At 44.7% G+C, this 25525-nt stretch overlaps 1 protein-coding gene across 1 annotated transcript; it reads left to right on the plus strand.

Annotated features, from left to right (window-relative positions):
• The first annotated feature begins 616 nt into the window (after window positions 1-616).
• LOC143711155 (uncharacterized) lies at window positions 617-23928 on the plus strand. The gene is made up of 4 exons (XM_077202505.1): window positions 617-789; window positions 18135-21956; window positions 22085-22170; window positions 23402-23928. Exons 1-4 carry the CDS (start codon window positions 729-731, stop codon window positions 23477-23479), a joined length of 4047 nt encoding a protein of 1348 aa, XP_077058620.1. The 5' UTR covers window positions 617-728; the 3' UTR covers window positions 23480-23928.
• The last annotated feature ends 1597 nt before the right edge of the window (window positions 23929-25525 follow it).

The following is a 25525-nucleotide window of genomic DNA, read 5'->3' on the forward strand; positions in this document are numbered from 1 at the left end:
TTTCTCTGTAGAACAGCATGGCATATTTATTTTGTATGAGTCATTGTAACTTTTTATGTGTTCATGTTAACACATGGAATGCAAGGAAACACCCGTGACCCAGAACCATATTATTTAATAGAAACACCTATCAGAAGAATTCATATTCACACAAAGCCAAGACATAAATAGGAGAAATAGTTTCTCCATTCCACTGGAATGGAGAAACTAGACAACCAGATGGAAATATGAACCGTTCATTAACAATTTACAATAGGGTTCAAACTTTGGTTATACTTATTAATTTTCATTTTATTTTATTTTTTATTGAGCCCTATCAGATATCTTACAAGACAAGCAAAAAAATTCAAAAAATCATGTTTTATGTTGTGCATCTCCAAACATGTATCATCATGTCGAGGTTATGAGGGCACTTTTTTGTTCTTTACCGTAAAGGAGTGATTCATTAATGGGAAGGGTGATACGTATTCACAACAACAATGCAGCCAAATATTTTAAATGATCAGTTGTATTAGTACAATTATCTTTTATTTTATTTCGATAACCTGTTATTATAGTATAAAACAATGGATGGGTGGAGTTTTAGTCTGATGTCAAAACATATCAGTCCTCTGTCAGTTTCCATATGAATCAATCAGAAGATGATCATTTGTTTAGCATTATTCACAATAAGTTGTTTCTCAAAGGTTATTTCTCTCGCTTTAGGTTCGTTAGCAAACTTTTGAAAGATGTATCGATTTATTTTATATGCTGGATTGGCTTCACTGATTGGTAGTGCAATACTAACAGGTAAGAGGTCTATTTAAATCTAAATGAGTATATGTGATGTATACAGAAATATAACCATGACTAAAACGTTGATGATAAAATCACTAAATATGTATGTGTATACATTACTCATTTATTTATAAATATGTTTATTTAATATATTGCATAGAAGTGAATTATATCTAGGATACAAAATATATCTGTTTATGTTTTATGTTCATTATATTACTACATAGTATACTATATTATACACTATAATAGTTAACTTTTGGCAGATAATAAAGCAAAAAAACAAAATTGATTTTATGGTAGAAATCGCATGAATGATTGTTCAATCCACAATAATGTAAGGAATATAAAGATTGCAAAACGTCTTACTTGGGTAACTTAAACAGCTTAAATTATCTACATAGGCAAATGTAATAATAAAAATGATTATGATGCAAATCAAGGTATAAAGGTATTTTATAATATAATACTTATACCAGAGATTTAACACAGAAGGTGTGTAGCAATGTCTTTGGTTGCCCTAATTAAATATGCAATAAATAAAGGGTCAATGGTGCAAATGTCACACTGATCTGTGATCTGGGACTAATTTAATCTGTTAGTCTGATATCAGATCAGTTTGAGCAGTTTTTAGAAAAATAAAACAGTAACAATAATGAATTTGATAAATGATTGCATTAAAAGTATTAAATATAAAATTCACAACACCTAAGAAATACATTTTGTAAAATGTTTTCTGTCTCTTCAATTTTCTGTGGACTAGCTAGCACATTTATTGGATGTGTACATTTTTCTTTCCCATAGTGATGTAAAAAGTCATAAATAAGAGAGGCAAACGTCTCAGGTTACGACTGTAACCTATGTTCCCTGAGAACAGGGAACGAGACAATACGTCAACGACGTTATGGGGAACGCCTCAGGCGTGACAGGTGTCTGAAATCACTATCAAATCACGTCAAACATATTGACCGGCGACAGCCCGTGAATCATTAGCGTGAATGATTAACGTGCGACCTGGAAGTATAAAAGGGCGCCTTTTAAACATGACAAATCACCTTATCGTCTGAAGGGACTGTACGGTAGGCAAGCCCCGAGGCATGGCAGGGAGACGTATTGTCTCGTTCCCTGTTCTCAGGGAACATAGGTTACAGTCGTAACCTGAGACGTTCCCTTTCGAAGGGAACTCAACAATACGTCAACGACGTTATGGGGAACGATATACCAACGCCGCCATGCTAAGGGGAGTGCATGCCAAGTGGCAGTGACAACTGTCAGAACCAGCAACTTCAAATGAAACGCTAGAACCACTCACCCTCAGGTCACACTGGGCTGTCAGTGACAGCATTCCCTACGGTCATAGCCCAAGCTACAGCCTCACAGAAAAACCTTCATAAACATGGTTAAATGAAAGGTCTACCAGGGCCGGCTCCGGGCCTGGAACCTCAGCTTCCAATTAGAAGGGGTCCCTTCTAGGGAATGTGGCTAGGGAACCGAAGGGAACCCCAGCCAGTCACTATTCAGGGGAACGTACTCACCCCGAAATGCCACCAGGACGGCCTGACCTGGCGCCAGTACATAGACACTTAGTCTGGCCAAATCCTGTCTGTCTGAAGACAGAGCCTCTGGACAAATGCCTTAAGTAAGGCATCCAACCCGAGGGACTGCGAAGCTGGCAGAGAACCACTCGGCCCGGATCTCAGAGACGGGATATCCCGGAGAGTATGACTCAGCATAGTGCTTTCCGACCCTTGCTAGCGAGGGGAGTTTCTCTACTCGATCCACGGATCAACCCAGTGTCTGTGTTTCAAAACACTGAGGAGGCCTGTGAAGGCCTAAGGGCTGATCTAACTGGGAGGCCTCACGAGAGGCCTACGACCGTCTGACCAGACTCAGGAAGCCGCATGCTCATAGAGACCCTCGTGAGGGGAGCACAAGGTCTGCCTGGTAGGCAAACCAGGCTGTAGGCAGAAAAGGTTCCGGGAGGGAACCTTTAGCAGAGAATGAACACTTTAGCGAGCCAGGGCGCAAGCTTGCCTTCAGCAGCTGCCTATTAAGGCTAGCTGAAACTGATAGCAAGAGACCACTAGCTTCATAAACCCAGCACCACTAGGGAGCGTTACAGGGAGGCCCGGAGAGGCCTACTACCTGATTCTTTAGGGAGGCACGTGAGGCCTACTACCTGATAACCACAGTACGTGGGAACTCACCTTCAGGGAGGCCCGGTGAGGCCTGCTACCCTACGACCACAGTATGTGGGGAGCTCACCTTCAGGGAGGCCTGGAGAGGCCTACTACCTGGTAACCACAAACTGTGGGAACTCACCTTCAGGGAGGCCTGGTGAGGCCTACTACCTGACCGTTCTCAATCAAGGAGGCCTGGAGGAGCCTACTACCTGATAACCCCAGTATGTGAGATGCTCACCTTCAGAGAGGCCAAGAGAGGCCTACTACCTGATAACCACAGTACGTGGGAACTCCTCCTTCAGGGAGGCCCGGTGAGGCCTGCTACCTTACAACCACAGTATGTGGGGAGCTCACCTTCAGGGAGGCCTGGTGAGGCCTACTACCTGGTCACCACTATCTGTGGGAACTCACCTTCAGGGAGGCCTGGTGAGGCCTACTACCTGACCGTTCTCATTCAAGGAGGCCTGGAGGAGCCTACTACCTGATAATCACAGCATGTGGGAACTCACCTTCAGGGAGGCCTGGTGAGGCCTACTACCTGACAGCCAAAATATTTGGGAGCCCACATCCAGGGAGGCCCAGAGCGGCCTACTACCTGACAGCCACAATATTTGGGAGCTCACATTCAGGGAGGCCCAGAGAGGCCTACTACCTGATAGCCAACGTAAGTGGGAATTCGCCTTCAGGGCGGCCGGGTGAGGCCTACTACCTGATAACCATCTTAAGTGGGAATTCACCTTCAGGGAGGCCTGAGTGGCCTACTACCTGATAACCACTGGTAGCTTTGAGCCCTGAGTCCGGGTGAAAGTATAAGGTGGCCTGCTAAGGCCAGCCAGCTGGGGACTCGCCTATCAGGGAGGCCTGGTCGGGCCTACTAGCTAATAGCAAGTCATATTCTGCCATAAAGTACACTGTTGGGAACCATACTACACAGCATAATACACTAATGGGCTTCCAGTAGCGCTATAAGGTATGTCCCACAATGTTGGGACTCACCTCCGAGGAGGCCTGTTTAAGGCCTACTACCCATCAGTGAGTCAACTGCCCGAACCACCAAGGCCAACCACGTAAAGTGAGCTGGCCTACAGTGCCCTCTGGGGGGCTGTCCAATCAAGGAGGCCTGCTGAGGCCTACTACCTAATGGCGCAGCCTTCGTTGGCAGAAAAACTGTTTACACAGCGCCTACAGCATCCTGGTGCCTAATCACATTGCCCATGGCAGTGTACTCCGCAAGAAAGCTAGCACCCTTAAAACAAGGGGAGTACAACATACGCCACTCTGCCTCAACGGAGGCCCCAGTTAGCCAGGGGCCTACCATCTATGCATGGGCGTCAGCTCAGGGCAATGCTCTGGCTTCAGGGGAGCGTACTTCGACCAAAGAAGAAGTGAAGCTTACTTCATACTCGACCCGAGCCATAGTGGTGCGAGGTGGGATAAAACAGAACTGGGAGTGAAGTGCTCAGACCTACCCTGTATCACAGGGGAATACTCACACCTCACCCTGAGGTTACCAGGGTGCGGGCCTGCCAGCGGCTCTAGGGGTGACAGAAATGTATCTGTGCCCAACCTAGGGGAGTGGGGCTTGAATGAAAGCCAACCACCTACAACCTAGCGCTCGAGCAGTAGCTCAGCGAGGTGAGTGAAGCCTAAACTGGCGGCCTAAATCCGTAGGCCAGTTCTGCATGGCAGGGTCGGGCAGGAAACCCAGTCTTCTTCGTGAAGCGAAAGACGGCCTAACCCTGCTCAATAAAGACATATATACCACGGAGGCCTGTTTGAGGCCTACCATGTCCTTACAAACCATCCTCAGCACCACGCTGCATTACTCTAGTCACCCCAGAATGCAGAGAAGGGGGCGGGCCTTGGCCTAACGACTCCCACGGGAGGAGGCTGTATATACAGGGATGCTAGAAACCAACATTCACACAGTGAAGGGTCAGAGGAAGAAATGCTAAAATTTTTAGGAGAGCGCCTCTATTATCCCTGGCACAGCCTAGGCCAGCTACAGAGGCGGCCCTGGTAAGGGCCAGCCTGCAAGCATAGATCTATCTGAGGGCTCGGAGGAGCCACAGCCTTACTAAAGAATATAGTCTGTATTATTCCATACAAAGGGCTGCAGAATCGCTCAGCCTAATGAAAACCCAAACAGAGCTCAAGGGGCGACATACTCAGGAAGAAGTCAAACGGACCTGTGGGCCGGACATAAGATCTATCTGAAGCTCTAGCGTCAGTCAACACTCTAAGTAAAACAATTTAAAGAGAGAGACCAACCACTCTACCCTGAGGTGGCTAGCAGCCCGAAGGCTAACACAGTTACCGTTCTGGCCACCTAACGGGGAACTTCAGGGCCCTGATAATCCAATAAAGTTCTCTTACCTTATTACCTTGACATGACCCCATGACTCTATACAGGGAACGAGGTCTGCGGCGTGCGGAGTGAAGACTCGCCAGATAGTTCTTTATGAACCTGGGGTCCACCACTTTACATGCCTGAAAGAGGCGTTTCTACTAACCAAGCCTAGGCGGGCCATTGGAACATCGTTCTTATCATAGGCCCAGCGCCAGGCCTGATGTAATGAACGTCTGGGGAGTCAGAAGAGAGGAGAGGGCTGGATTCTCTTTTTAATGAAGCCCTCCGGGGAGATAATCCATCAGCGACGCTGTATGCGCTTGTGCTGGATAACCTCCCTCAGATCCCTCTTCTAGCGGGAGTCACGCCTTTCCTGCGCCCTGTTCCTCCACAGAGGGGGCGCACGAGAGGCGACACTGGCTCTCTGGCCCTGTCTACGGTCCTCAGATCGTGAAGGGCCAGGCCCTCCCGCCTGCCTGGGCGTGGAACCGGATCTCAGCGGTATGTAGGTTTTTTCCTAAAAGCAGCTGAGCGCGCCTTCGCCTCCCTGAACTTCCCAAGCCCCGCCTCCACGGCGGGGCCAAAGAGTTCAGAGGGCGAAACCGACGAATCAAGGAGAAAGGCCTTCTCTTTCTCCTCAACGTCGGCCAGGTTTAACCAAAGCTGTCTCTCCGTGGCCACCATCGCCGCCATCGACCGACTGATCGTGGCAGCAGTTTGTTTGGTGGCCCGGAGCGCAAGAGCCGTGGTTCGGCGCGGCTCAGTAACTGCCTCAGGGGACAACCCTGCCCCCTGGTCGAGATCCTGCAGCAGGTCGGCCCGGTATGCCTGCAGCACCGCCATGGTGTGCAGGGAAGCACCAGCCTGAACTGCTGCCGTGTATGCTCTGCCATTCAAACGCGCTGTTGTCTTTAGCGGTTTGGATGGCAGAGTTGGAGCTCTCAGTGTCGACGCCTGCCCAGACACGAGATAGTTTGCAAACGACTTGTCAAATGGGCGGCATCGACACATACCCATGCTCTGCGATCCCATCAACATCAGCGAAATTAACCCGCTGATGTCAGTGAATACGGGCAGAGCATGGGCTCTTCCATGCCCTCTCGATCTCCGTGTGAAGATCAGGAAGGAATGGAAGGCTCCCTGAGCTGGTGGTGTATGGCCGGGGAGAAACCGATCGCCGAGCCTACCGCGAGCGGTCTCTCCTCTAGCGCGTTGCCATGGCAGCTACAGCCCCACAACATCCACCAAACCTGCATACACGGGGCAGGGTGGCTGAGAGGGTTCAGGATCTACCTGATTATAAACCTCCTCAGCCATCTCCTGCTCGTCCTGAAGAGCAGCAACTGCAGGAAACCGTCGGCGAAAAATCCTCGTCATCGACCTGCAGTTCGCCCTCGTCAGCCGTCGAATCATCTGAGAGGTTTACAGCACTCTCAAGATGATCGACGAGCTCTATCTGGAAGCCCATGATGCAAGTCGCCGCTCTGCCTCGGCACGAGCGGGACCATGAGAACCAGACGTTGAACCCCCTTCACTCGAGAAGAGGGCCAGACGAGAGCGAGCGTTTTAAGAGAAAAACGCTCACAGTTCACACAGAGGATTCCCTCGAGAATCTCCCGTGCGCGCTCTTCTCCCAGGCAAGAAAAGCACACTCGTGTGCTGTACATTTAATTTTCTTACCGTTTCATTGAATAGCGTTTTCAAACAGACAGTCCCTGAAGACGATGAGCTGGTTTGTCATGTTTAAAAGGCGCCCTTTTATACTTCCAGGTCGCACGTTAATCATTCACGCTAATGATTCACGGGCTGTCGCCGGTCAATATGTTTGACGTGATTTGATAGTGATTTCAGACACCTGTCACGCCTGAGGCGTTCCCCATAACGTCGTTGACGTATTGTTGAGTTCCCTTCGAAAGGGAACAACCCTGTGGTTCTATTAGACTTTGCTCCATTTGTTTGAGCTTTGCCTGACACAATAACATTGGCTCGACCAATCACAATCTTCAGCCTGACCAGAGGAATTATTTTTGCAATTCCGCTTGATGCCACAGACATGATAGACTTCTCCTTTAAAATTTGAAATTAAAAAAGCTAGCATACAGAACTTGGGGGATTGAAGTACTGAAACTGCTCTTTGCAGAAGTTCTTGCAATCCTGCAATCTCTTAAAGAAGTAATTACAAAGTTAAAAAGCTCCCCGAGTCCCCATGACATTATACACCCCCGCTACCTAAAGCAAGTAATTGATACTGTAGGTCCAGGGCTTGTGTCTCTACTTAATAACTGTCTGAAAACAGGGGTCATTCCTGAGAGCTTAATAATGGCCACTGTCACCCCTGTATTAAAGAAACCTACACTGGATCCTACCATTTTAGCAAATTTTCGGCCTGTTTCTGTTCTTCCTTTTATCTCTAAGGTGATGGAAAGAATCGTCTTTCTGCAACTTCAATCATTTTTAACAAATAATTACATCTATGAGACCTTCCAATCAGGTTTCAAAACATTCCATAGTACGGAAACGGCTCTTGTTAAAGTCCTAAATGACATTTTAATGGCTACTGACTCGGGAGATTCTGTTATGTTAGTTATGCTAGACCTGTCCTCAGCCTTCGACACATTCGATTATGAAATTCTCATATCTCGGCTGGAGTCCTATGTGGGACTTGGAGGAACGGTCTTAAAGTGGTTCAAATATTTTTTATCAAATAGAACTTTTTTAGATAAAATAGGAAATTCAAATTCTTCATCGCGCAAGCTAACCTGTGGTGTACCGCAGGGGTCTGTTCTTGCACCTTCTCTTTTCTCTCTCTATCTGCTTCCCTTGGGATCTATCTTTAGGAAACATAACGTTTCTTTTCATTGCTACGCTGATGATATGCAAATCTATCTGCCTATGACCTCTGACAATGAGCATGCTCTTAGTTGCTTATCCGCGTGTCTGGACGACGTAACTCATGGCTCTCAAATAACTTCCTGTTTTTAAATTCAGATAAAACGGAAGCCATTGTTTTTAGCCCCTCCGAAACTAGTAGACAAAACTCACAAAATTTGGAATTCTTAAATTTGAGTACCTCATCCCAAGTGCGTAATTTAGGTGTGATGATCGACAATAGTCTGAAATTTGATAGGCAAATTACCTCTGTAGTGGGCTCTAGCGTCTTCTACTTACGCTCTCTTTCTAAAATTAAATCTTTTCTCTCTAACGCCTCATTAGAGGTTGCTGTCCATGCCTTTATAACATCGAGGCTGGACTATTGCAACTCTCTATATTATGGTGTGGCTAAGACTCAAATTTCACGCCTTCAAGTCGTTCAAAACGCAGCAGCGAGATTCCTGAAGGGATGTAAAAAGTTTGATCATGTTACACCCCTTCTGAGATCCCTACATTGGTTACCGGTTCAGTATTGAATTGAATACAAAATTCTATTGCTGGTCTACAAATCATTAAATAATCTTGCACCATTATACCTGTCGGACCTACTTCACTTATATACCCCTAAGCGAGGGCTTAGATCGGTAAACAAATTCCTCCTTCAGATTCCCAGAACCTGATTGAAAAACAGGGGAAATAGAGCGTTTGAAGTAGCGGGCCCCACATTGTGGAACAAACTCCCAATCCAAATTAAAATGGCCTCCTCCTTATCTGAGTTTAAATCTGCTCTGAAAACTCATCTGTTTGACTCAGCTTTTAATATGTAATTGGATTTTGTACTCACTGATCCTATGTGATCACTGTTTGTTTTATTGTGTATTTTATTGTAATTTTTGTACAGCACTTTGGTCGGTTGCCAGCCGGTAGTAAATGTGCTCTATAAATAAACAAACTTGAACTTGAAGTTAAATTTGAACTCTGTTGTGTAAGATTATCTGAATCTTAATGACTCAGTTTTTACTCTACAATTCCTAAAAGGCCTTAAAGGCACAACATGTAAGTTTGCTGCTAGAGGTCACATTCAAAATAATAACAAAGGTGTAGCTTGATGACATTGAATGAGAGTTGAACATTACTGTGGTATGAAGTAGGGCGGGCCGAGAGGCTGGGACATTTACGTTGCTGTTTTTATTATGCTTATGCTGTGGTCGGATGCTGCCACTCCTTTAGTTTTGTTGTTTGTGCATATTTTAATATTCTTAAAATCCTTCTTCCCTGAACTTGAACTTTGTTGTAGTTACGTTTGATCACTTAAATTCACATTATTTTGTTTCATTCTATTGAAACAGCCGCAAGTGCTGAGTTATACTCGTACAGGTCACCTTATTTTATGAATTCATATTGAGGGATAACGCAGCGTTGTTTTAATGGTCAAAACCACAATACTACAAATACATTTGAGTGTGTTGACAGTTATAACGTTACTCAGTGTGTTCGCTATGAGATACTTGTTGCACACGGCAGTAAAGCTAGATCTATATTAGAATATCACATATTTATAAAAGCTGAATGACTATAGTTGCTAAATGGCTTGCAATTCATTTTAAAACGTATGGTAGAGAAAATGCTGTATTATTGTTATAAAGCTTTTTCTGATTATGTTATGTTAGCCTCTTGACAAAATAGTGTTGTCTCTGAGACATGATTACAAACACGGTAATCGCAGTAAATCAAGAAAACAAGAGATTCAAACAATTAGACTGACTTTGTTGAGCTATATAACGATGATTTGTTTTCTGTCCATAAAGAACCCAAACAGTTGCTCACCTGTCTAATAAAACACATAATATATTAAAGCATCTTTGTTTTTCCATGGTCTCTATGGAAGTTAAACCAGAAATCGAGGGTAACGCCGATTTGATGTCATTGACAGGCGACGCAATGACACGGGCTGTCACACCGGTTAAAATAGCTAATTTCTCTGGATTTAAATATTTTTGGAAACATTAAGGATAATGTAAGTACACAAGTCAACAAAATAAATACAAATTTTCTAGTGTTTTTTGGATATTTTAATCCAAAATTCTTACAAATTGTGCCTTCAACTATTTTCTGATTTAAGAATAAAGTTAAGAATATTTTGTATTGCCAAAAACATTAAGAATGATACTAAAATAACACTGTTCTAGAGAGTGCAAGAAAGTGCAAATGAATGAAACAGGCTCTTTAAAATAACTCCAGTCAAGCCAATCGTGACGAAAATAGTGTGAATGCTTATGATTATAGCTAATTTTTCTGGATTTAAACGTTGGAAACATTTGGGATAATGCAAGTTCACAAGTCAACAAAATATATATATAATGTAAATGTTATAAAAATATATAATGTTCTAGTTCTATGTTCTATTGTTCTAGTGTTTTTTTTAATCCATTAATCTTACATATTGAGCCTTTAACAAGTCACCACACAAACATCCCTCCAGTCTTCCAGCTCGGAGCCCACTCACGCCCCAGAGCTCAGTCACGAGCCCGCTCCAGCCCCAGAGCTCAGTCACGAGCCCGCTCCAGCCCCAGAGCTCAGTCACGAGCCCGCTCCAGCCCCAGAGCTCAGTCACGAGCCCGCTCCAGCCCCAGAGCTAAGTCACAGGCCCGCTCCAGCCCCAGAGCTCAGTCACGAGCCCACTCCAGCCCATAGATGTAGACAAGGGTGGACCTAGGGGAACGGAAGGTTGAGGTGGAATCAAACGTGCTGGAGATCATGGCGAAGAAAGAGTTATGCCGAAACCAGGGAGAGGCCTGTGTGTTATGTTTATGCCTGTTTAAAGAAATTGGCCTTTAATCTAGATTTAAACTGACAGAGTTTGTCTACCTCATCAACAACGCTCGTAAGACTGTTCCAAAGTTTGGGCGCTAAACAGGATAAGGTTCTACCCCCGCAGTCAATTTTAGATGCTCTCTAGGTATTATCAACTAGCCGAATTTTTCAGATCACAATGGACATGAAGGACTATAATACATGTTTACGTGTTATAATACATGTTTAATAAGTAATCAATGCAGTGTTGGCAGAACATGGGGCTAATATGGAGAGTATATAACACTCAAAGAGTGAAACCCTCAAAGTTCGTTCCAAAGAGTGAAATTCTGGAGCCTACCCTTCCTGTCTACCCTGGCATTGTCAAAGAGGTAGTAATTTCCTTGTTTGTCGCTGCTGCTGTGTGTGTCTGGGCCACACAAACATCCCTCCAGTCTTCCAGCTCGGAGCCCACTCGCTCCCCAGAGCTCAGTCAGGAGACCGCTCCAGCCCCTGAGCTCAGTCACGAGCCTGCTGCAGCCCCTGAGCTCAGTCACGAGCCCGCTCCAGCCCCAGAGCTCAGTCACGAGCCCGCTCCAGCCCCTGAGCTCAGTCACGAGCCTGCTCCAGCCCCTGAGCTCAATCACGAGCCCGCTCCAGCTCCTGAGCTCAGTCACAAGCCCGCTCCAGCCCCAGAGCTCAGTCAGGAGACCGCTCCAGCCCCAGAGCTCAGTCACGAGCCCACTCCAGCCCCTGAGCTCAGTCACGAGCCCACTCCAGACCCTGAGCTCAGTCACGAGCCCACTCCAGCCCCAGAGCTCAGTCAGGAGACCGCTCCAGCCACAGAGCTCAGTCAAGAGACCGCTCCAGACCCAGAGCTCAGTCACGAGCCCTTTCCAGCCCCAGAGTTCCGTCACAAGCCCTGCTCAGGAGGCTGCTCCTCCCTGGCTCCTCTATTGCCGGTGTAACTCTGAAGGCTTCCTAGCCTGCCAGCACCTCCCTGCTCATCTGCCCGTTACCTACCACAACTCCAGGGTGCCTACTATCCCTCTCCGGTTGAATTCTTTTGGTGGGAAAGTCAGGCCTTCTGGGAGGGGGGAGTAATGTCACAGTTAATTTTTGTTTTAGTTTTCATTGTGTTAAATTTCTGTTTCTACGCTGGAGGGAGTTTGAGTCGGACTGTCACCGGACTAATAATCTTGGTGACAGGGAACGGGGCGATAAATTTGGGAGCTAACTTGTTAGAAACGGAACGGAGCGGAATATTTCTGGTAGAAAGCCACACCCTTTGACCCACGACGTATACGGGAGGCCTTGACCGGTGGCGATCGGCCCTGGCCTTCATGCGCCCCCCCGCTTGGAGTAGAGTCTCACGGGCTCTAGTCCAAGTGCGGCGGCACCTCTGGACGAAAGCGTGAGCGGAGGGGACCGCGACTTCGGATTCCAGACTCGGAAAAATTGGTGGCTGGTAACCTACACTACACTTAAACGGAGAGAGGCCCGTAGATGACACTGGTAACGAGTTATGGGCGTACTCCACCATAGAAAGTTGTTGACTCCAGGACGAAGGATTCTTGGCTACCAAACATCGCAACATTCTCTCAAGATCTTGGTTGGCCCGCTCAGACTGACCATTGCTCTGGGGATGATAACCCGAAGACAGACTGACCGTAGCCCCCAATAACTTACAGAACTCCCGCCAAAATTTGGACACAAATTGGGAACCCCTGTCAGAAACCACGTCCGTCGGGAGGCCATGTAACCGAAAGACGTGATCAATGACCGTGACCGCTGTCTCCTTGGCTGAAGGTAATTTGGGCAAGGGAATGAAATGTGCCGCCTTCGAGAACCGGTCCACTACGGTTAAAACAACCGTCATGAAATTGGAGGGCAGGAGGGTGGTGACAAAATCTAGCGCGATGTGGGACCAGGGTCTCGAAGGGACAGACAACGGTCGAAGTAACCCATCCGGAGGTCGGTTAGATGTCTTACCAGTGGCACAGACTGAGCAGGCCAAGACAAAATCGTGAATATCGCGAGCCATTAACGGCCACCAGAATCGTTGCTTAACTAAATAACTAGTGCGAGCCATTGCTCCAAGCCATGTTGGAGCAATGACCCCATTGAATAACGTCAGACCGTAACCCCTCCGGAACAAACAACCGATTCGGTGGGCAACTGGGCGGAGGCGTTACCCCTTCTAAGGCCATCTTGACCTTCGACTCGACCTCCCATACGAGTGTGGAGATAACTACTTTCTCAGGTAAAATACACTCGGGAGTCTTTCTAGTCAAGGCAGTCAGAGGTGTGACTAGTTGGCTGAAATTACGAATGAAACGCCGGTAAAAATTGGCGAACCCCAGAAACCGCTGTAGGGCCTTACAGGAATCTGGACTTGGCCAATCTACCACAGCCTTAACCTTGTCAGGATCCATTTGCACTCCCTCAGAGGAGATGATGTACCCTAGGAAGGGAACAGACTGTGCATGAAACGCGCATTTCTCCGCCTTGACAAAAAGCCCATTCTCTAGCAGTCTCTGGAGCACTCGTCTGACGTGTTGAACGTGTTCCTGGAGAGACGAAGAAAAAATCAATATGTCATCCAGGTAAACATATAGGAACTGATCGACCATGTCTCTCAACACGTCATTAACGAATGCCTGGAATACCGCTGGGGAGTTGGAAAGCCCGAAAGGCATAACCAAGTATTCAAAATGCCCCCTAGGGGTATTAAAAGCGGTTTTCCATTCATCCCCCTTCCTGATGCGAACCAAATGATATGCATTACGTAAGTCCAGTTTCGTGAAAATGGATGCTCCCTGCAACCTCTCGAAAGCTGAAGACATCAACGGCAAAGGATAGGAATTCTTTATCGTGATGTTGTTCAGTTCTCGGTAGTCAATGCAAGGTCGCAGAGAACCATCCTTCTTCCCAACGAAAAAGAACCCCGCCCCCACAGGAGAAGAGGAAGGCTGAATGAACCCAGAGGCCAGAGAATCAGAAATATATTTCTCCATGGCCTCCCTCTCGGGAACAGAAAGAGAGTAAAGTTTGCCCTTAGGCGGAGATTTACCTGGCAGTAGATCTATCGCACAGTCAGAGGAACGATGCGGAGGGAGAGAAGCAGCACGATACTTACTGAACACCTCAAGGTACTCCGCAGTCACGTTAGACAAATCCGCTGCCTCACTCTGAAACACAGAACCAGACACAGAGGGACAGGCAGACACTAAACAGGACTCATGACAGTGGTTACTCCATGTGGAAACAGTGTTAGTGCACCAGTCGACACGAGGGTTGTGTCTGGAAAGCCACGGGTGTCCGAAAACGACTGGTGCAAGTGGTGAGTCCATGAGAAAAAATGAGATGAGTTCTGTGTGATTGCCAGAAGTGATGAGGGTGATGTCTCCAGTAGCATGTGTATTCCGGGGAAGTTCTTGACCATTAAGTGTGTTGATGGTAATCTGGTGCAAGAGAGGAGTGACGGGGATCTGAAGTTTGAGTGCAAGTTTGAAGTCCATGAAATTACCCTCCGCTCCCGAATCCAGTAGTGCGTTGCTGCAGTGCGTCGACTGTCGCCATCTCAGTCTTACCGGGAGGAGGGTCGATGATGGTGATGAGTTCTTCTCGGCGGAGATCCCACCCGATAGTAGCCTCATACTTACTACCGGGCTTGCTCTTTTACCGGGCAGGAGTGGATGAAGTGGCCCGCCCGGCCACAGTATAGACAGAGTCCTTGGGATCTCTGGGGGGCTGACTGCGCTCGCACCACCGGGCTGGTGGTCCTCCGTGCTGAACTGTGGACGGCTGGGGCGTGTCAATCTGGTCACACGATTCAGTCGAGCGTCTACTCTCAGCGCAAGTTCCACCAGTCCGTTCAGCGTCTCCGGTAAGTCCATCGCATAAATCTCCCTTTGAACGCGGTCAGCCAGCCCATGCAGGAACGTATCCCACTGCGCCTCCTCGTTCCAACGGCTCTCTGCGGCCAGGGTGCGGAACCGAATGGAAAAGTCCGCCACCGAGCCTTCTCCCTGTCGCAGTTCGGCGAGTAATCTGGCCGCCTCCTTACCCGCCACTGCACGATCGAACACTCTCTTCATCTCCTCGGAGAGTGCCTGGAACGAGGTGCAGCAGTTGTCTCCGTTCTCCCACACCGCCGTTCCCCAACGCGCTGCTCTTCCTGACAGCAAGGTTAATACAAACGCCACCTTAGCCTGTTCGCTCTGGAAAGTGCGTGGCTGTAGAGCAAAATGCATGGAACATATCGTGAGGAACGCTCTGCAAACTCCGGTTCACCGGAATAACCCTCTGGTGTAGGTAGGCGTGGCTCTGGTCTCTCCGCTGCTGCAGACGCCGGTGGTGGGGGAACGTGCGGTGTGGGGGGCGCAGTGGGATTCCGTAGAAGTTGTACCTGTTGGGTGAGCTCGGACACCTGCTTCACGAGTGCTTGCACCGCACGACCTGTGCCCGAGATGCTCTCCTCTTGTTGGTCCATACATGTGATGCTGTGAGAAATAAAGTCGTTGAGCTGGGACGTGCTTGCTGCATCCATGGTTGTGGTCAGATCGTTCTGTGAGGGAGAAAACAGGAGGATACAAGATGCAAGTAAAATCCAGTTTATCAAAGAGTAATCAGATGTATGACACAGGTTGGGGCAAACACTCAGGTGGTAGGTGAAGCAGGGACGAGATGGCGATCTGTAGTGATGTGACATTTGAACCGAGGCATCGGAGCTTGTGTCGAGAAAAAATGGGAGTGCCAGATGAAGCAGCGATTCGAGGCTTGTGTTGTTAACGTGAAAATCACATGACCAATGACAAACGAGGCCTCGGTTTGTGTGGATACGTCATCGGTTCGGTCAGAGTGTCGCTACGGATAAAGGGGATTATACATATTCTAATATAAGCAATATATTATTATTTTTTCCCCCTGTATTATTGTTAATATCGGTATCTTTATGTTGTATTATTTTTTTGTATTTAAATGTTGTATGTTTTGTTATTGAATAAAGCGTAAAAAAAAAACGGATAAAGGGGACTCGAAACTCGCGCCACCTTGTGGGTGTTGTAGTAGAAGCAGTTGTAGTAGTGTCAGAGAGTCAAAGAACTCTCATTGTTATTGTTGTTATTGAGTCATATATGTGTTAGGGCTGTATATTATTACATTACATCAGGTTAGAATACATATATTATTATTATTAATTATAGTAGCTATATTATAGTCTTGTTATATTAATGAGATAAGATTATTTAGATTTTTGGATCTGGACTGCTTTTTGTTTTGGATCGCCCTTTTGGATTTGTTTGCTTTTTGCGACTCTTCCTTTTTCCTGGTAATGGAACCAGCTAGAAAGAGGAAATCCTCCCCCGTCTGGGCTCAAAAGAAGCATCAGTATCCTCATTTATACCAACTGGCACTGGCATTTTTATGTTCCTCTGCATCCTCTGTTCCTTGTGAAAGGATATTTTCCAAGGCTGGAGATGTTTTTTCCAAGAAGAGGAATCGTCTAAACCCCAACACACTTAAAAAAATTCTGTTTCTCAATAAAAATCTGTTGTAATCCTTCCTTCACCCACCCCAATCTGCAGTGTTGCAGTTTGCTCCTCTAAATCCCCAGTCCCATAAGCACAACACTGCACTAAAACTAGTAACAGTTCACTGCACAAAACACCCCAGAAACAATTCTTACCTTTTTACACCCCAGACTATTCTGTTGCAGTTTACTTTATTACACTCCCTCCACCATAAGCACTGCACGCAACAGAGTGTCACTTTTGTTGTTCACTATCCAAACAATTTATGAATAATTAATTAACTGTGTGTGTGACAGTTGTCTCTGCACAAGTAAATTCAGACAGAGAAAGATAGGTTACATATTTTATTTTATACCCAGGCAATGGACAAATGTCTGCTCAGGTCTTTTTATTATTGCAAATGAAAGTTTACAGACATTAACAGTGAGAAGAAAATAAATAAATAAATGAAACAGAACGGGGTGGGTAGTGGCTTTATATGGACGTCATAAGTCTGCTCAGGTCATTGGTCCAGAATTAATTAATTTGTCTGCTACTTCTTTGCACAGTAGCTAGGTGTCACTATTGAGCAATGCTGAATGAAGCTTCGAGTAATGAACCTTTGGGTGAAGCAATGGGCTTCGAGGTCTCAGTGGTTCAGGAAGTCTCATTTTGCCATCACTAGCGATCTGGTGGTGGTGCTGCGGTGAGCGTGCTCGAGTGAAACCCAGGAACCGTGGAACATCCAGACGAACTGACGAAATCCAGAAGAACTCTACAGACGAGGCACGAGAACAGGACCCACACCGAGGAACAACCACAACGATCTGACAACAAGAGAGAGAAAATGCTGGGCATATAAAGGAACTGGAATTGATGACAGCTGGTGAAACTAATCAACACAACGAGTAACCACACCCACACAATTAAACTCACGCAGACACTTCAGCATGAGACAGCCGATTCATGAATCGTGACAGTTTTAAAAGATGGTTAAATGAGATACTGATGGAACTGCTACATTTTAGTGAAACTCAACTCACAAAAAAAGATTTGAAACCACATGAGGATCTCTCTTGGATCATTTGGTAGAAATCTAAGGATTGTATATTCTGTAACCCCCTTCTTTTTTCCCTGTGTTTTGGTTTTCCACTGCTAAATAAAAATAAAAAAACATTCCTTCGAGAAGCGACCCCTTTCCACAGTGCCCTTCAAGCAATGCTCATAGCTTGATCTTTGTCTCACTCATTGTGAAGTATTGTTTGTTCCCAAGCTGCAAACGTATCTTATTGTGGTTCAAGTATTGAAGTAGAAGTTTGTCCTTGCACTGGCATCAACTGCTCAGGGTAATTGAAGTTGAGGAGGTGTTCATGCTTTATATTGATAAGGCACTAACCTTTGTTCACAAATACAAACGCCCAAACAAATTGCATGCTTCTTGCTGCTTGGTTATAGAGAGATAACCAATGCATTTAATTAATTTAATACTATGTTCAGTAACAGACACAATTTTAATATACGTCACATGTAAGTTGCTTCAATATTTGCTTTCTTTCCACTATAGGTCTGTTGTCTGCCATCTATAAATGCTTCTCTTCTATCTCATCTATTAAAGTTTTGCTGTTGTATTTTCTTTTACATCACCAGCTGCACAAACATCTGATACAGAAACCTCAACTACACCAGCATCTACATCTGAACCTACAACTGACACAAGTCAAACAACATTTCCTGATCCAACAACAACACCATCGACAACAGCTGAAACCACATTTACAACTGGACCAGAAACATCAACTACACCACAATCTACATCTGAACCACCAACAACAGCTGGAACAATAATTGCAGTTCAAACAACAACAACTGAACCAACAACTGCAGTTCAATCAATGGCAGCATCTACACCTGAACCAGCAACAATGGCTACAACTCAACCAGCATTGCCTGGACCAGCATCAACACCACCAACAACAACTGAAACTGCAACTCACTCGACAACCCCTGAACCAACATCTACATCAAGTACAGTAACATCTACAGCTCAGTCAACAACAACTACCCCTGCCCCAACAACAATACCATCAACTACAACCAGACCAACAACTGAATATATATCTACAACTGAACCAGAAATATCAACTACATCAGCGACTACATCTCAAACAACAGCAATGGCTGAGCCGACAACTGTAGTTGAACCATCAACTGATACCACATCAGCAGCTCAATCAGAAACAACAACTCAATTAACAACACCAACACCAACATCTAAATCTCACTCGACAAGCCCTGAACCAACATCTACATCAACTATAGTAACATCTACAGCTCAATCAACAACAATGTCTGCACCAACATCTACATCAACTATACCAGCATCTACAGCTCAGTCAACAACACCATCACCGGCATCTACATCAACTGCAATGGAATCAACAACTCAATCAACAACACTTGCTACAATATATACATCTACTGCATCAACACCAACTCAAACAACAACTGCACCAACATCTACCGCTCAATCAACAACAACAATATTTGCACTAACATCTGTAACTCAAACATCAGCACCAACATCAACATCTCAATCAACTGCATCAACATCCAAAGCTCAATCGACATCTGTACCAACATCTACAACTCAAACATCAACTGGACCAACATCTACATGTATGGTACTTACTTCAATGCCAACTGCTCCAACATCTACAACTCAATCAACTGCACCAACATCTACATCAACATCCACAGCTCAATCGACATCTGTACCAACATCTTCAACTCAAACAACAACAACAACTGCACCAACATCTACATGTATGGCACTTACTTCAATATCAACTGCTCCAACATCTACAGCTCAAACAACATCTGAACCAACAACGACATCAACTGCACCAACATCCACAGAGGCTCAATCAACAATTGTGGCAACATCTATAACTCAAACAACAACAACTTTAGCAACATCATCTGTACCAGCATCTACAACTGAAACAACAACTGTCCCAACATCTACTTCAACTGTACAAACATCTGCAACTGAAACAACAACGGCCGAGTCATCAACTGCAGTTGAATCAACAGCAAATCAACCAGAAACATCAACTACACAACCAATTACATTTGATTCAATGACAATCACTACAACTCAACCAACATTACCAACAACAATACCACCAACTACAACCCAACTATCAACAACTACTGAAACTACATTTACAACTGAAACAGAAACAACAACAGTGGTTCAACCAACAACATTTGAAACCCCATCTACAACTGAGCTAGAAATATCAACTATGCCAGCAGCTACATCTGAAACAATGACAACAGCTGGATCAACATCAACATTTCAACCAACATCACCTGAAAACATGACTGAACCAGAAATATTAACTACACCAGTGTCTACATCTGAAACAACAATAGCTACAACTCAATCAACATTGCCATTACGAACAACAATACCACCAAATACAAATCAACTATCAACAACAACTGAAACTACATCTACAATTGAACCAGAAACATTAACTACACCAACATCTACATATGAAACAACAAATACAGCTGGATCAATGGCAGTTCAATCAACAACAACAACAACTGAAACCTCATCCACAACTCAAACAGAAAGTACAACAACAATTACAACTCAATTAACAACACCTGCATCAACATCTACAGCTCAATCAACAGCACCAACACCCACAGCTCAATCAACATCTGCACAAACATCTACCGCTCAATCAACTGCACCGACATCTACATCAACGTCTACAGCTCAATCAACTGCACCAACATCCACAGCTCAATCAACTGCACCAACATCTTCAGCTCAATCAACATCTGCACAAACATCTACCGCTCAATCAACTGCACCGACATCTACATCAACGTCTACAGCTCAATCAACTGCACCAACATCCACAACTCAATCAACTGCACCAACATCAACATCTACAGCTCAATCAACTGCACCAACATCAACATCTACAGCTCAATCAACATCTGCGCCAACATCCACAGCTCAATCAACTGCACCAACATTCACAGCTCAATCAACATCTGCACCAACATCTACAGCTCAAACAACTGCACCAACATCTACATCTACAGCTCAATCAACTGCACCAACATCTTCAGCTCAATCAACTGCACCAACACCCACAGCTCAATCAACATCTGCACAAATATCTACCGCTCAATCAACTGCACCGACATCTACATCAACGTCTACAGCTCAATCAACTGCACCAACATCCACAACTCAATCAACTGCACCAACATCAACATCTACAGCTCAATCAACATCTGCACCAACATCTACAGCTCAATCAACTGCACCAACATCTACATCTACAGCTCAATCAACTGCACCAACATCTACAGCTCAATCAACTGCACCAACATCCACAGCTCAATCAACTGCACCAACATTCACAGCTCAATCAACATCTGCACCAACATCTACAGCTCAATCAACTGCACCAACATCTACATCTACAGCTCAATCAACTGCACCAACATCTACAGCTCAATCAACTGCACCAAAATCCACAGCTCAATCAACTGCACCAACATTCACAGCTCAATCAACATCTGCACCAACATCCACAGCTCAATCAACTGCACCAACATCTTCAGCTCAATCAACTGCACCAACATCTTCAGCTCAATCAACTGCACCAACATTCACAGCTCAATCAACTGCACCAACATCCACAGCTCAATCAACTGCACCAACATTCACACCTCAATCAACATCTGCACCAACATTTACAGCTCAATCAACTGCACCGACATCTACATCAACGTCTTCAGCTCAATCAACTGCATCAACATCCACAACTCAATCAACTGCACCAACATCTACATCAACATCTACAGCTCAATCAACTGTATCAACATCTACAGCTCAATCAACTGCACCAACATCTACATCAACATCTACAGCTCAATTAACTGGACCAACATCCACAGCTCAATCAACTGCACCAACATCTACATCAACATCTTCAGCTCAATCAACTGCACCAACATCTACAGCTCAATCAACTGCACCAACATCTACATCAACATCTACAGCTCAATCAACTGCACCAACATCCACAGCTCAATCAACTGCACCAACATCTTCAGCTCAATCAACTGCACCAACATTCACAGCTCAATCAACATCTGCACCAACATCTACAGCTCAATCAACTGCACCGACATCTACATCAACATCTTCAGCTCAATCAACTGCACCAACATCTACATCTCAATCAACTGCACCAACACCTACATCTACATCTGCAGCTCAATCAACTGCACCAACATTTACAGTTCAATCAACATCTGCACCAACATCTACATCAATTGCACCAACATCCACACAGGCTCAATCAACAATTGTACCAACATCTACAACTCAATCAACAACAGCAGCACAGCAGAACCATGTTCTTCCCCAAAGTAAGCTATATTTACCTGATCAGTCATGCATTTTTTACTCATTAATCACTATCCAGATTAATTGTTTAATTTGATTCAAGTTTTATTCCTACGCTGAAATGAATCTAATTTAAATTTAAATGTTTTAGATGCGACAGCATTTGCTGATGCAACATTCAAAATGAGATCCTTTGTTGAGCTGAGCGATGATGAGATCATTACATATATTCAAAAGGTAAGCTAATATTTTGTCATTAACGCTTTTTGTCTAGTTGTAAGCATTAACTTGTTGTCGAACGGCTGAGCACAGATAGGTCAGGGACGACCTCCTTAGCTGTGACAGGGGGAACATAGAGAGTTCAGGATTTGGGACTGCTAAAAAGTGTAAGAACATGGACTGTAGAACACTGAGAAGGCGAACAAGATGAGATGAAACTGTTGTTGCTAGATCCATATAGCAGTCCAGTGTTCTGTAACGAGGGTTGACTCGGAGACGAAATGGAGTAGGATCAAAGTGCAACCTAAAACATTTATTAATAAGAATGACAAAAGTAAATCCAGAGAACTACAAACAGGAAATTAACTTAAAACTGTACATATAGCCCAAGTGAGAGACATGACACAATTAAAAAGGAAATGTACCAATGGCATGAAGAAAACAACAACCCTCTTAAGGCCTTTTTGGAATCTGACATTTTAGAAAGAGTTGAGAGTAGAATAACATGCAGCTACGAGTATAAAATGTCTCTGTTATGTTTTAGAATTTGAATTTCCATGACAGTGAAGACTATAGCTATGCTTAAATATTAGCAATCAACAGTTGATTTACTGATAACAGAAACTACTCTGAATAGATAGGGTGCTTTTTAGAGTATAAACCAATCATAGCTGGACTAAATATTCAGTCTGAGTAATAATCATGGCTACAAAATACTGCCTAAACTAGATTAATACTGTCATCTTCTCATCACACAAGGTTGAAAACGTAGAAATAAATGAACTGGATCAAAATGTTGGCAGTAGCTTTTAATTAACATAAAACTACAAAAAACGAAACACCCAGAGAACGAACACTCTAAACAGGTACAGAACAACTGGTATAATGTGGCAATAATGAACAATGAAATAAACAAAACTCAGAGCGTAAGAGGTTAAATACACCAAGCAAACCAATCAAAGAAATAGAGAACAGGTTCAACTGATAATCAAATCAATGCTGTCATGGCAGAGCAACAGTTTAGAGAATCTTGCTAAGCATGATATTATCAAAAACAATATTTTTATATGCTCAGACTGTCTGTACCTAAATATTGTAATAATTTCCAGTATCTTAACAAGGCAGAAGATATTTGGCTAACATAAATAATAAGATATAGAGGCTTTTCTTTTATTTTGGGAGAAAATTAACCAATTTTAATATACATTTAACACTAATGCATATATAAAGTTGTCAATTCTTATTTCAGTTTGCCAATTACTTTCAACCAAGCATTAACGGGACCATCAGGATTACTGTGAAGAAATCAAGAAAACTGTTGGTTTAAGGATCTGACATGGAAAACTTCTGTCCATCCACATGCAATCCTCTACATACAATCTCCGAATTAAGTACTTTGCAGATTAAACTAGTCAAGTCAGTTCAAATAAATTTCTTGCACACTTGAATGTTATTAATTTATTTTTATAGATATATTTTCAGTGTGTAACTTACTGCAAACCTATTAACTGTGATTATAAGGAATTCTTGTAGTCAGAGTTAAAATTTAACAGCTATTTTAGTATTTTGCTATTTTAGTTCATTTTAATTAGTTACATTAAATAGCACTTTTTTCCATTGTGAACTCAATAAGTTGAGCTGTGTTGTGTAATACAAAATGTTATGTAACTTCTGCTCCCTTCAGTGATTAAAGTAACTCAAAGTGTCTGCCTACCAAGCACAATCAAATTTGTTTTTGAAAATACATAAATCTACATAAATTGTTTAAGTCTCCTACTATATGTTTCTATAACTTTTGTGAAATATCTGCAACATGCAACATGTTAGACACACACAAACAAAGATGAATAAAAATACTTATTTATTAAACAAAGAGAAAACACTAGGAGATAGATATAGCAATGACACATTTACATAAACAATACCTAACATGGAACAGACTAAACTAAAGGCTTAAATACACAAGGGAGGAATCAACGGAAAAAAGAAAAGGTGTAGAAGTGATTCAATCCAAGGAAACACACAAGGTACTGAAACTCAGGCAAACGGGCACAGGGAAAACAAACGTCTCAGGTTACGAGTGTAACTATGGTTCCCTGAAGAGGGAACGAGAAGCTGCGTCGAGACGCTGTGGAAACACTATACCCACGACGCCATAGTAACAAGTGCCTGTCCGTGCGAAATCTCTGCGCACACCAAGACGAAAGCACATGCGCCCCTGGAGTGGAGCAGAGGTCGCGTGTAGAGCACGTGTATAATCAGGCCAATGGAGAGACGAGACGTCATAGGCGGTTGACATCATCGACCAGGAAACTACAAATCACCCCTGAAAACAGACCGCGTTAGCTTCTGACAGGCCGAAGCAAGTCGATCACAGGCATGCAGGGAGTATGGCAGGGCGATGCAAAGTCTCGTTCCCTCTTCATGGAACCAGGGTTACAGTCGTAACCTGAGATGTTCCCTTTTAAGGGAACTAGAGCTGCGACAAGGCTCTGTGGGAACACTATACCCACGACGCCATAGTAACAAGTGCCTGTCCGTGTGAAATCTCTGCGTACACCAAGACGAAAGCACTTGCGGCCCTGGAGTGGAGCAGAGGTCAAGGTCAAAAACCTCACTAATGTGTGCGGCGAGGCAACATCCTGCCACTTCACAAACATATTGGAGGGAAACTCCTGACAATAATGTTTTAGAAGCAGCCATACTCTTAGTATCTTGGTCTGACGCCTCACAGTGCCACGAATGGAACGTTACTAGAGGGTGTCTCCCCAAGGATGCACCACCTAAAGGGACGTGGTAAGCAGCTAAGACCTGCGGAGAAACGCTCCTGCAGGAACTCCAGCACGGCAACCACAGGGCAGATAACTGGGTCCAGCTAGTGCTCTCCGCACCAGGAATGAACAATATCCACTTCAAGGTGTGGAGTTTCCTCGTGGAGGGAGCTCTGGAGTGGAGGATGGTCTGCACAACCCTCAGAGGCCAAGCTCAAAGTTTCCACAATTCTGGGCGGGGGTGAAGGATCAACCCGCTCGACTGAGAGAAAAAGTCCCCAAGAAGCCCCCAACACTGGGCCTTGGGCGAGGAACCAAGGTTTCTTCCACATGACTTAGGCACGTAGGCATCGCCACGTGACCGTTATCATGCGAAAAAGGGGTCTCATGTACAGGAGGCCAAAAGTTATTACGTTGGACGCAGGTGCCATGAGACCCAACAGTCAGTGACTGGCCTAGTTTTACATAGACCGAAGGGAAGAACCCGTTATTGGTACACTTCGCCCCCAAAAGTGAACCTCAGGGACTCCCTGTGATGAGGACGGATAGCTACATAGAAGGACCCGTCCTACAAATCTATCGTGACAAACCAGTCCTCAGAC

The sequence above is a fragment of the Siphateles boraxobius genome, unplaced genomic scaffold, assembly GCF_051911475.1.
Source record: "Siphateles boraxobius isolate OS27281-9 unplaced genomic scaffold, OSU_SipBor_1 118, whole genome shotgun sequence".
Lineage (NCBI taxonomy): Eukaryota > Metazoa > Chordata > Actinopteri > Cypriniformes > Leuciscidae > Siphateles > Siphateles boraxobius.